The sequence below is a fragment of the Varanus komodoensis genome, unplaced genomic scaffold, assembly GCF_004798865.1.
Source record: "Varanus komodoensis strain SLA01 unplaced genomic scaffold, ASM479886v1 scaffold16, whole genome shotgun sequence".
NCBI lineage: Eukaryota > Metazoa > Chordata > Lepidosauria > Squamata > Varanidae > Varanus > Varanus komodoensis.
Window position 1 is genome coordinate 7,857,021 of NW_025335468.1, and position 12,250 is coordinate 7,869,270.

At 41.5% G+C, this 12,250-nt stretch overlaps 1 protein-coding gene across 1 annotated transcript in view; it reads right to left on the minus strand.

The window, feature by feature from the left end:
* Positions 1-402: 402 nt before the first annotated feature.
* CTSD (cathepsin D) overlaps positions 403-12,250 on the minus strand; it is a gene marked incomplete at its 5' end in the record, with an annotated part of 36,736 nt that continues 24,888 nt past the window's right edge. Inside the window, 4 exons of the mRNA XM_044426085.1 lie at positions 403-3,334; positions 3,958-4,056; positions 7,792-7,936; positions 9,536-9,658. Coding sequence (XP_044282020.1) covers positions 3,164-3,334; positions 3,958-4,056; positions 7,792-7,936; positions 9,536-9,658 — 538 coding nt within the window. The remainder of the gene's footprint in view (positions 3,335-3,957; positions 4,057-7,791; positions 7,937-9,535; positions 9,659-12,250) is intronic.

Consider the following 12,250-nt stretch of genomic DNA (forward strand, 5'->3'; position numbering starts at 1 on the left):
GATTGGTGGAAAAATTGTAGAAAAGCCTGCAAGCCACTAAAGCACAGCTGCTTGGGGAAAAGGACAACAGCCTTCTGAGCCTGAGGCTCCACAGTCCTGGACTAGACAGCTTGGGATAAGCTAAGCTTGCAAATAGGAAGTCTGCCAGTAGGGAAAGTTTGCTTCCCCACTCCCAGTGATTACTCAGACCCAGGCACACTAATATGGATGGAAGCCCCATGGAATCATTTGAATGAAAATGCTTAGGATTGTGTCGTAAGCCACCAGTAGTTCAGGACTCTAAGATCTGCTTCCTTCTCCATTCTGGATCATCTTTTCAGCTGGTTCAGGCAATGTACTTACATTACACAACCTGGCCCCTCAATAATGTCTCACAAATCACTCAAAGAAAGGCACAAGATGTTGGGGGGAAAATATTTATTTTTTTTCTATGACAAATTGAGGAGAGTGAACAGCTAGGATGCATCTTCACAACAGGAGAGGGTTCAACAGTAATTCACATGTTCAGAAAAGACTAGCAGAGCAAGGGAATGGCTGCATGCTACAGATCCAGCAGCCCAATTAGCATTCCAAACTATCAGATCCAATTAAGATACAATTTCCAAAGGTTTCCTGTGGACTTCCTCTCCTCCTTTACTCTTCGGACTGTGCCATACATCTTTCAAGAGGGGGTATCAGACTGTGCAATAGTAGCCACTACAAGACTGCAACATTTAGCATAACCAGCCAATCAATACATTTGATACTATTGAGCAAATATTTTATGGCATTCACTTTATTCTATGGTATTTAAGAAGGTAAAATCTCTTCAAGGCAAAGATCATGTTCAAACCCACCCTGGGCTCCTGCAGGAAGTGTTAAAAGACTTTCTACTCAGCTTATGTTTCAAAGATCCTTGGGCACTTGATAAGCTTGAAATGAAGGCTGTGTAATTTGATATTTTACAGTAAGAAACTATTGGGTGATTTAGGTTACTAATTCAGGACTGAAGACTATTAGAATCAGGCACTCAAGAGTTTAGAGATGCTTATTTTATTACAGAGGGCAATTCAAAATGCTATAGTTTATCTAGATCTCTAAGACATACCACTACATTCCACGTGTTTATGAACACTCGAGGATTTGAATAGCAGAGCCTGGTTTAAAAACCCAACCAGCTGTTAACAGAATGGAAAAGATCCCGATAGGGACCCTATCCCACACCTTCACCAGATACCTTATCAGTGTCTGAAATCTTCAGCCCAGCAGGGAGGAAAAATCTCTAGGATCCATAGCATATTCACAAAGATATGCTCAGATTCCTGATGTCCTTTGCCCCCTTGCATTCACAATCTTTCCTACTGTATTCCTTTACCCATGTGCCAGATATTCATATCATTTATGAGAGCCTCTTCAGTGAAGTGCTGCTGACTTTCATCAAAGAGTTCTTTGTTAATCTAACCTCAAGTTTTGCTCTCCATTGCCCATGCTGTCTCACAATTTTGGGATTGGATCCAAGTATCATGGAACATTTCAGATAATCTAAAAGGTGCTGGAAATCTCCCCAGCTGTCAAGCTAATATTAATAACTTTCCAATTCATTTAACTTCCAACCACAAGTAGCCACCTGTCCTCCTTCCCACCCTGCTCTGAACAGCCGCTTCATGCATTTCGGAATATAGTAAAAGCTATACTTGATCTGACCAAAGGGCCTTCAGTCCAGCATTTTGTTCTCACAATAGCCAACATCTTGCCCTTGGAAACCTGGAAACAAGCCATGAGTGCATCAGCACCTGCCCACCCATTTTGCCCAGCAACTGGGTGGCACAGGCATAGTGCCTCTGGCATTAGAAGTAGCATACAGCCAACGGGACCAATAGCCATTAGTAGCCTTGTGCCCCATGAATTAGTCCAATCCCTTTTTAAAGCCATTTAAATTAGTGGCCTTGTAGAACAGAACTGTATACTGTGCCAGGTCAGATCAAAATAAGAGCCCAGTAGAGAGATAGTTCCTTTGCCTGTGCAGAGCGGTTCACACAAATAGGTTTCTAGATTAAGCTCGCACTGCTCTGAGAAGCTTAATTTTGAATTATCTACAACATTTTTCTTTTTTCACAACAGGTGGCAGTACTGGGTGTTTTTAGAAGTTAGGACTTAAGGGAAAAACAGGATGATATTTTATTCAGGAGCAATCAAGATGCTTAGATGTTTCTTCAAAACCATCGAGAGCTAAAGGGTCTCACAAAAAAAGAAAAAGAATGGTTGAAATATTTCATAATTTAAATGGATTTGAAAAGCCACATCATGGTCATTTTCCTCATGCTTCCAAAGGAAGCTGGGAAGTCCAAAAGGTCTGGGAAACTAAAGATAAAGTTTACAGAAAGATACTGTGAAACAAAAATCACTTGCATGGGATTGCTCAGACCAAAGTATGAAAGGTGGCCATTGAGAACCCAGGCAAGAGCTAAGGAAGTATCCTCTCCATGACTACAACTTCCCAACGGTTCTCTATTTACCTGAAGCCTACCCACCCCAACTGGAGAACCAGCTTGGCTTGTAAAATTTGCGAATCAGACCTTTCTTACCACATCCCACACCCTAGAAGAAATACAGTCAACACATTTTCTTATTTTTACCATACTGGGGTTTGAACTATCCTTATAACTATTTAGCACTTCCCCATGATCAACTGGAAAAAATATTTAATTGTCCATATTGTTTTTTATTCTACTGTTTTCTTTAAAGGGGGGAAATAAGGAAAATGAATCCAGAAACATTTATGAATGGTTACCTTTTGTGGGTAGAGAATTGTGAAACAGAAACTTGTATTCATCTATGTAAGCTGTTTATAGTACTGATGCTCAGAGATATACAAAGAGATCGTGTTTCAGGTAGCCTGATGTTTGAAGAGCTCATACAACAGTGGTAATCCTTAGAGGTGACCATTTTACTAGAACCTCTCTGTGACCTCTCTTATTTGAGAGAGGCAAGTGAGTGTTGAAAGATTTTTTTTTCCATTAAAAAATAAGGTCTATGCTCTTTCACATTTATAAAACCAGAAGGTATTCTTTCTTCCTTACTTTCCTGATTTTGTTCTTAATACCAGTGAGTCACAATACAAAAGTCCAGTATGTTTGTGAGTGTATTTTGTAGGAGATTGTGGGAGGCTGGTGGCCTGTTACTTTTACACTTTGCCACTGCACTTTGCAAAACCAACTGAATCGTTATCCCGATCAAATACAGTGTAATAGGGGCCTATGAAGACATCACCCAGGATCCAGAGAGGGCCACCAGGCGGTGGGACATCCAAGCCCGAAAACCCACTAAGGCAAAGAGTTTCTCCTTGAACAGAAACCTACAACAGAGAGAAAATGAGACCTTAAAAGAGGAATCAACAGATTTGCACCCATCCCCAACAACATCCCTTTGTGAGGAACTACTAACAATCTTAGATCACAGAACAACTATAGTTTACATTTTAAGTGAACAATTAAAAATATCCTATCTATAATAGAAAAGCAGCAGCCAAGTCATAATGCAATGAAAGTGCAAATACAACTTACAGAACATTCAAACCCATTTTTGATCCCCCAAAATTCCAGGAACTGAATGTTCTGCTATAGCTTCTTCTTACAGATCTCAGTGCTTTTGACATATTTCTCAGGAAGAACTAAATTAACACCTCATGTTAAAATTGCTAATTTCCATTTTTTTTTAATGTAAAAACTAGGATTCCTTCAAATCAATTTGTTTTCGATTAACTCCAGTGTATAAAGATGCCCAGAGTGTGTCCACCCTGGCCCTGGTTATTTCCTTAAACTGGAAAAGATCACTGTATGAATCTATTATAAGAATCTGTTGTTACTTATAGCCTGCACAAAATTGAGAGTAAGCATCCTAGAGACATAAAGTATATTGCTTAGCATAGATCGATGAACATCAGGAGAAGGAAGATTGCAAAAACAACTGTGGACTTACTTTTAAGGCATATTGATCTGCAGTGAGGACAAAAGATTTCCCTCCTAGGACAAGGCTCACATCTGGAAGGGAAGAGAGCTTCTCACAAGCAAGTATATACTGCAAACAGAAAGATGGTGGTAAAGAGGAAGTATAAGCACATGTCATAGACATCAAATATCTTCCCATTAAGAGTGAGTGATACAAGGGAATCACAGAAGTTGGCAAGTGACAGCCTAACTCAGGGCCCTCCAAATGGGTTGGACTATAGCTTCCACCATCCCAAACCAACATGGCCAGTGGGGAAGGACCAGAAGGATGCAATATCTGAGGTATACGAACAAGCATTGGTCAGTGCCCTTTACTACAGTTAGAGGTCCTAGTATACGTAAGCCAGGATTAAGCTGCACAGTTCACTTTTGTCATGAGCAATTAGCTTTGAAGACCCTGCAAGCAGGAAGCTGCAGTTTCTGCTCAAGCTCTGCTGACACACCTCCTCTACCCCGGTCTATACCTTGGACTTTGCTGCATTTACTCAAATGTCACCTCTGTTTTCCTTTTTTCGCTTTATCCCCCACTCCACTCTTCTCTTCACCTTGTCAGGGGCAGCAGGCCCTTTGTGGCCTTTATTCCTCTCTGCCTGATGGCCATAAAAGAACTTGAGTGACTCCCTCTTCACATTCTTCCTGCAAAGGTCTTGGGATTGTTCCACAGATGGGTTGGCAGCAGAAGGTCCTGCCTGATTTGTCCATCTATGCAGGCAAATGGATCTCTCAGCAGCCAAATAAGGCATCCCACCATCTGTTATATGGTCCAAATGCACTTGGACAGCTAAAACCAAAGTTGTGCTCGCCACATGTCAGTCAACAGTGGAGGTGTGAAGCTTCTCACAATAATTAATTCCACAGCATCCACGTTTCACTCCCACCCCAACAATTGTATTTGCTTTTAAGAAACTGGCAGTTATGGTGACTTTGGGCCTGCCAAAATGGAAGAGGAGGAGGAAAGATGGTATATAAAAGTAACAAATTAATAAAAGTTCCCATTTAACATTTCCTTTGTGTTTTTATGACTATCACAGGTTGCCTTCAACTGTTGTCTTAGCACTAAGCTGTAAGCCACAAACTTGCCTCTGACCTTGTTGGGTGGCCTCAGACAACACAGTGACTCTTAGCCTCATTCCCTGCAGGACTGGCCCTCCCATTTTTCATGTCATCTATGGGTCCTCTTCCTCATTTCACAGTAAAGAATTTTTTAAAAAAGTGACTCATTGCCCAGGGAAGAGGGCAAAGGACTGCTTAATTTGTTCTTCTTAAAAAGTGTACCTCAAGCTGCCTTGCCTCTGCAGGGGAAAGGTGCATTCCTGGTTATCTTCTTTTTCAGGGGAGAAAAGCAGTTTGGGAGGGAGAGATTTTGAGCAAAACAATAGCCTAGAAGTAAAGGGTTAAGCTGTCCCTACTGACTTCCTCTGCACCCATTGACAGCCTCCTATGGCTTATATATATGGAGGGGGGTTGAGTTACAAAGGACTCCCCCTAACGGAGGAGTGTGTCCCTCAAATGATAGGTTTTGGAACATCGTTAAAAAGGCAACCAGCTGTTCTTAATCCTATTGAAGTTTTACTACAAGGATAGTGCTTCAATTTTTGGTTTCAAGCATTAAAAAAAAATGGGTCATTTTTTGCCTTTCCCCCATCTGCAGGAATTATCCTACACACATTCCCAAGCCAGGGACAATCCTGACCCTCCTCGCCAGGTGCTTGTAAGGACTGCAAGTAATGTAAAGCTCTATAAAAATTGAAAGCACGGTTTTGACTTCATCTTATATTGCCAAGTACCACAATTTGTTGTCTGTCCTCCCTCTACTCCCCAGCTAAAGCCTGACATCTCTGCTCACTCTACCCACTGTAGATCTATATCTTAAGCAGAACTGCCCTACAGTTTACCTTTTAAGAACTCTGCAGAAGGGAGATTAATCATGTACAGCATTTTCCGAAGTGCTCAAGCCACAGCAGAAGCTTCACTCAGCAGACTTCCCTTTCTATGAAATTTCCTGAGCGGAGCTTTTTTATACTCAATTTTATACAGGAATCAGGCCACAGATAAGATGCTTAATGCATACAGTGTCTGGTCCTAACCTTCTCACACTTAAAATGCACTTTCAACCAGCACTGCCTGTAATGTCAGTGTGCCAGTGATGCACCTGCCTGGACCAGAGATCATGGGTACATGCCATTACACGCAATAATCATCCTTCTTCTGGGCCTGTTCAAAGCAGATTTAAGCATACACAGACTGCTGACACCATCAGGAAGTTTGCCTGTGGTGCTCTGTATCTTATATAAAGTAGATCTTAGGGTCTAGACTGGAGAAACCTAAAATTACTGAGGCAATGCTAAAACTGACATCTCACTCATGGTGTCCACAGGCACCTCTCCTAGCACCCAAGAGAATTCCCCTGCTTTCATTATTTTTATTTTACACTATTTTCAAATTAAACAAGGAGGTTTCAAAGTGAAGTGCTAGACTGTTTTTAACACGAAGTCCAGAGACATCCTTAGAAAAGAAAAATGGTGTGTGGTTGCAGCCCAGCATACTTAGCTGTACCCACTGGGATGATGGGAGTGGTAGTCCAACAAACCCAGATGACACTGGGGAGCAGGAGGCACAGAAAACAGTTTTGGTAGTAGCAATTTAATTGTCAGTCTCTCTCTTTAGAATCTACAACAAGATTCTTGCAAGGATTTTGCCTTTCTGTGCTGCTACTGCATACTGGGTTAACATTTTATTTTGAGTCTTGCAAATTTTGCTTACTCTGTACTATTCCCACTCGGGCTGGCTGACAAGTTGGTGAAGAGGTTTTCATGCGTTTGATCATACAGCACATCTGAAAGGAACTTTCTGTCTGCAGAAAGGACTTTCCATCCATGCTTTCGATTGCTACAAGGCATGGAAATGTTTGGCAGGTTTGGCCTCATTAACTTGAGCATCGTGATGCACGGAACTGCACCTGCTAAGGTTTTTCCTGTCCTGCAGCTGCTGTAGGCACAGGGACAGTTGTTTACAGCCAACTTGCTGTATGCATCCTCTCTTGTGGGAGTATTAATGTGGAGGAACTGTTACAGTGTGCTTTTACACAATATTTAAACTACCCCTTTATACTAGGATAATGAGGAAGTCTAAAAGCAAAATATGCTGCAACTTTTGCAGCCTGCAGGGCTGACATGCAGTGCTGCTCACATGCAGGAGTGGGAATCCTTTCTTTGTTCCCATAGCGATAATGCTCACTGCCCCACTTGCATGTGCAAGAATGGGGAGATGTACGCTTCCCCTCCCTGCCTGCTAAGACGAGATCACTAAATCTCTTTCCCCACGCCTGCATGCAATCCCTTCTGAGGTTCTTCACTAAAAGAATTTGGAGAAAAGCTCGCTCTGAAGCAGCATTGCCCCGTAAGTAATTCTACATACAACCAGTTTGAACTAGTAATTAAACTGCTTATCAGCCTTTGAAAGGTGCAATCTAATATGAATTTAGACAGAAGAACATCTTACAACTCCCAGCATGCCACAGCTAGCTATGCTATGCTGGCTGGAGCATGCTGGGAGAGGTGTGTGTTTGTTTTCTATACTACCCAAAAGCCAAAGCTCTCTAGGTGATGAAAATAAACACAATAAAATAAATATAAATTAAGAGAACAGAATGTCACAGACTACATTAAAATTATAATCATATTTAAACCATATTTATACATTTAAATAGCTAAAACCCGTCTCTATTGTTAGACCTGCAGAAAAAAAGGCCCTTTTTATACAGCCCCCTCCCTACCATCCTCCTGCATTCCTCTGCCTCATTTACCTGCCCTTTAATTATTGGCTTTGCTCCAATGGCTTTCTGCAGCTTCTTAATCTCCTCTGTGGGCCCCGTAATGAGAGAGGTTCCTGTGTCCACAATCGCTTCACAGCCATCTTTGCACACGGTCTCACCATTCCCAATTTGAACCCTGTAAGAAGACAATTCCCAGTCAAATCTAGCCACATTTGTACAGTTGAAGAAAAGAAAGATGGTCTTGCTAGAAAGACAGATTTATTAGCCTTAGCAATGGCATTCTGGGCAGAGACAGTGTTTGTTTTTAAATGGACAAAAGAAGGAAGTTTTAGCTGGCCATGCAAAAAGAACAGGCCTGGGAGGAAGCATGCTACACGTCTGCCATGAATATGGCAGAGAGAATTACTCTTGGTGAAACTGGGAGCATCACCTTCTCTATGCAGCATGTTTAAATGTTTGGTTTCATGGCAGGAACCTAGAAGCTGCCTCATTCTGAATCAGACCCTTTGCCCATCTAGTTCAGCATTGCTGAGAGTAACTGGCAGGGGCGCTCTAGAGTTTCAGGCAGGAAGGTTTTGTGAGCAGGGAGCTTCCGTGAGCAAAGCAGGTACTCTGCTCCAGGACCTCTCCTATGACCCATGCCCCTTATTTGAATGGCCACTGAAACAATGCCCAGGCATTATAATGCACAGGGATTTGGAAAACCTCCTTCTGGTTTTACAGAGAAACATGTTGACTTCAGCTGAGTCCTTAGCCTTTGGCTTGCTGGGAACACCTACAAAGCTCTATGAACCTCCATCCTGACACCTTCCAGGTGTGGCTGGACTAGGACTACCATTATCTTTAGCCTGCATGGAACGTGGGCAGTGCTTCAACTGCTCCACTTTTAAACCAAAACAAAAACCCCTCCTCTACTCCTCAAATGCTGCAAGTAGCACTTCGTCCAACTTCTGGATAGTATCAAAGAGCTGAGGGATCACAAAGTGTGAGGAGATCATCAGAAAAGCAGAAAATAATGGCTTCCCTCAGGAGAAGAAAGCACTGGTGGGGCGGGATTCTCAGATCTAGAAGATGTGCAGTTTGTATAGGACAAAGAAGAGGGATCATTACATCTGGGAGAAGCAAGTCCAGAAACAAAAGGTTAACAAAGAAGTTACCTGATTTGTTTTGGAACAAGAGACCCACAAAATAAACTGTAATGGCATTCCACAGATAAGAACTTGAAGTCAGCGAGATCAAGTACACACATACAAACACTTCAGTGCAGGAGTCAAGAGTTTGCCCAATAGGTCTGTCCCTGAAGCTAAGTTTGGTTGACAGTCCAGAAGCTGACTTCAGCTCAGTGCTACTGTTTTAATAGTGTTTAGGGTATTTTTTTTTGTTTCTTCTAAATAAAACACTCTTCTTGCCTCACATTAAGATACACAGCAACTTAAAAAAGCATTTGCCATGTGACTAACAGGAGGGAACTGCAAAGGTCTTTCTCTGGCCCTGTTCAGAGCACACCAATGTTAATTTGCAAAAGAATTTGCATTTGTGTGTTGAAAGTGTGACTATATGCATCGCTTACGGCATGCTATATGGTGCTATTTCTCCATCATGTTATACAAAGTAGTTAGCACCTTTGGATGGGGAAAGACAGCATCCAAATAAACAATAAACTGTGAAAGGCTGGGAATATACTACAACATTTTGTTGTCACTAGTCCATATCTAGATGCCAATCAGCTACAGGATGCGTGTATCTTTGAAACCAAAGGAAAACATCAACTCACTGATCCATGTGGATCTGCCAGTAAGCTTTACGAGTGAGATTCACCCAGTTGAAGTCTCCACTATAATACTTCGGGTCTACCCCTCCTAGAAGCAATTCGCCTCCTGGTGTTGATTTTGGATCCCTAGAAAAAAGCACAAAGTGTCACTGCAAATAAGGAAGGAGGGAGAGAGAGCCATAACCTCAGATGAACATGTTCAAATCATTGCAGCAATGAAGAGGAAAAGGCAGAAATCAAGACAAAAAGATTACAAAACAAGTGCAACATGGTACAAGTTCATACAATACAAGACAAGTAATATGTTTCCTTGAGGCTGAATTTCAAGAACTGTGCAATACTAAACAACCTTAGTAGTAAATAAGCTCCAACTAAAGTCAGCTGGACTTATTTCCAAGTAAACATGCATCATATTTGTTTGTAAGCCGTCCTGAGATGCCACACACAGAGGATAGCATATAAAAGTTTTAAATAAATAAATATATCCTTTGCTGTTCTTGTTTCTCCTTAATGCAACATTGGGCTGCATTTATAATTCTTGCAGCTTTAGTCTAAAAGAGAGGGCATACTTAACTAAACCCAAGCTTAGAAAGGGAAAATAACAGCAATAGGTAGCTCTGCCCTGACAAGAGCCACTGTGCAGGCCTAGTTAATGGACAAACGTGCATATAAATACTGGCTTTAGTTTGGGCTTAATGCAGGCTCAAGTTGTTAGGTCTTGTAGGGAAACCCAAAAACTAAACCGCAGAAATAGAGCCATCCCAAGTCTGAGAGTTCATATTATCTCCTAGTTTTAAGCATGCGCCCACGCACACAGAGCAACTCAGCCCTTCCAAAGCACATCCCTTCACAAATCTCTTACCTTTTGTCAGTTGTCCCCTCCAGCAACCCATTGACTTTTGCTCCCTCCAGTGAAAAGAACAGCTCCACTCCAGGGGAGAGATGCCCACACACTAGAAGCTAAGGCTGACCAAGAGCCCAGCCACAGCCTTCCCTGCTTTTCAGCCATGGTTCTCCAATCTAACTGGTTGCAGCAGCAGTTTGGCCAACCCACCTAGAGCTATATGAGGAGGCAGACTTGTAAGGGAACCCACTGTCTGAGTGTGAGGTGCCTCAGTAATAAAGCGAGTCAGCCAAATGAGTATGTTCAGCAGCTTCTCCCTTCTCATAGTCAGTAGCTATAAACTGCAAATTGTTAACTAAAAATAAATCCCCCACCTTTTCTAGAGAATGAACAAATGAAATAATAAAAACCACCTGTGATGAAGGTAGAAAACCAGGGGGTGTGGGGGCTATCCAGTGTCAAAGAAGCTATTAGAGAAGAAAAGGTTTCCTTCAGAAAGTGGAAGTCTTGCCCAAGTAAGGAAAACAACAGAGAGTATGAATTTGCACAAAGGAAATGGAGGCCAATGATCAGAGATGCAAATAAGCATTTGGAAGAGCATCTCATTAACAACATAAAGGCCAACAATAATATTTAAATATATCAGAGCCAGGTAGGGAAGCAGTTGGACAATGGAGTTAAAGAAGTACTAAAGGAGCATAAGGAGATTGCAGGGAAGCCAAATGAATTATTTTAATCTTTCTTCATAGTAGAGAAGACAGAACAGACACCTGTTCCCAAACTTATTCAGGAAAAACTTCTGAGGAACTAAGGCAGGTAGTGGTGACAAAAGATTAACAAACACTGACAAACCGAAAGTCAATATATTACTGGAATCAGTTATTATTCATCCTAGAGTTTTTTAAAGAACCCAAATATGAAATTGCTGATTTCCTTACAAAAATGTAACATGTCCTTAACATACCTATGTATTAGAAGACTGGAGAATGGCCAATGGAACACCAGTTTTTAAAATGGGATCCAGGGGGATTAGGAAATTACAGGCCAGTTAGCTTAATGTCTCTTCTGGGTAAATTCTATGAAAGCATTACTAAAAATAGAATTCATAAGCATTTAAAAGGACAAGCCCTGCTGAAAAAGAATCAGTATGGCTTCCACAAAGTTAAGCCTTGTTGTATTAATCTTTTAAGAGGTTCTTTGAGAGTATCAGTAAACATATGGATGGGGTGATCTGGTAGACATTATTTACTTAAACTTCTAAAGAACTTTTGTCAACGTTGTTTACCAAGGACTTCTGAACAAACTCAGCAGTTGTGAAAGTTAATATGGAGAGGTCTTCTTCTAGACCAGTAACTGGTTAAAGAATAGAAAGCAGGGAGTAGGAATAAATTGCACTCAGTACTGGGATGCACACACTGGGATCCTACAGGTATCTGTATTGGGACCGATGCTTTTATGAAACCTTGTTCATAAATGCCCTGGAATTAAGCATGAGCAATGGAGTGGCCAAGCTTTCTGGTGGCACTCAACTATTTAGAGTGGTTACTTGGAAAAGTGTGCATTTTCAAACAGGAACATGTTGGTAAGGGAAAAACAATAAACATGCTCACATTTGGAAGTGAGAAGGATGAGAACAATCTTTAGGGCAGAAAAAGAAGATCTTTAACAGGCATGAAAATTATTTGTTCACCCATTCCTAGCTGCCACCTTCTTTGGTCTTGTTAGCTATCGCCTCCTTCTCTAACTGCTTTCCTCTGTGTCCCTCTCTGTACTCAGCACCAACAACCTGGGCCCAAAAAGGCATTACATTAAATTTGTATTATTAGTTATGACTTTTTTCCATTTTTAATCTGCAGAACATACAGGATAAGACT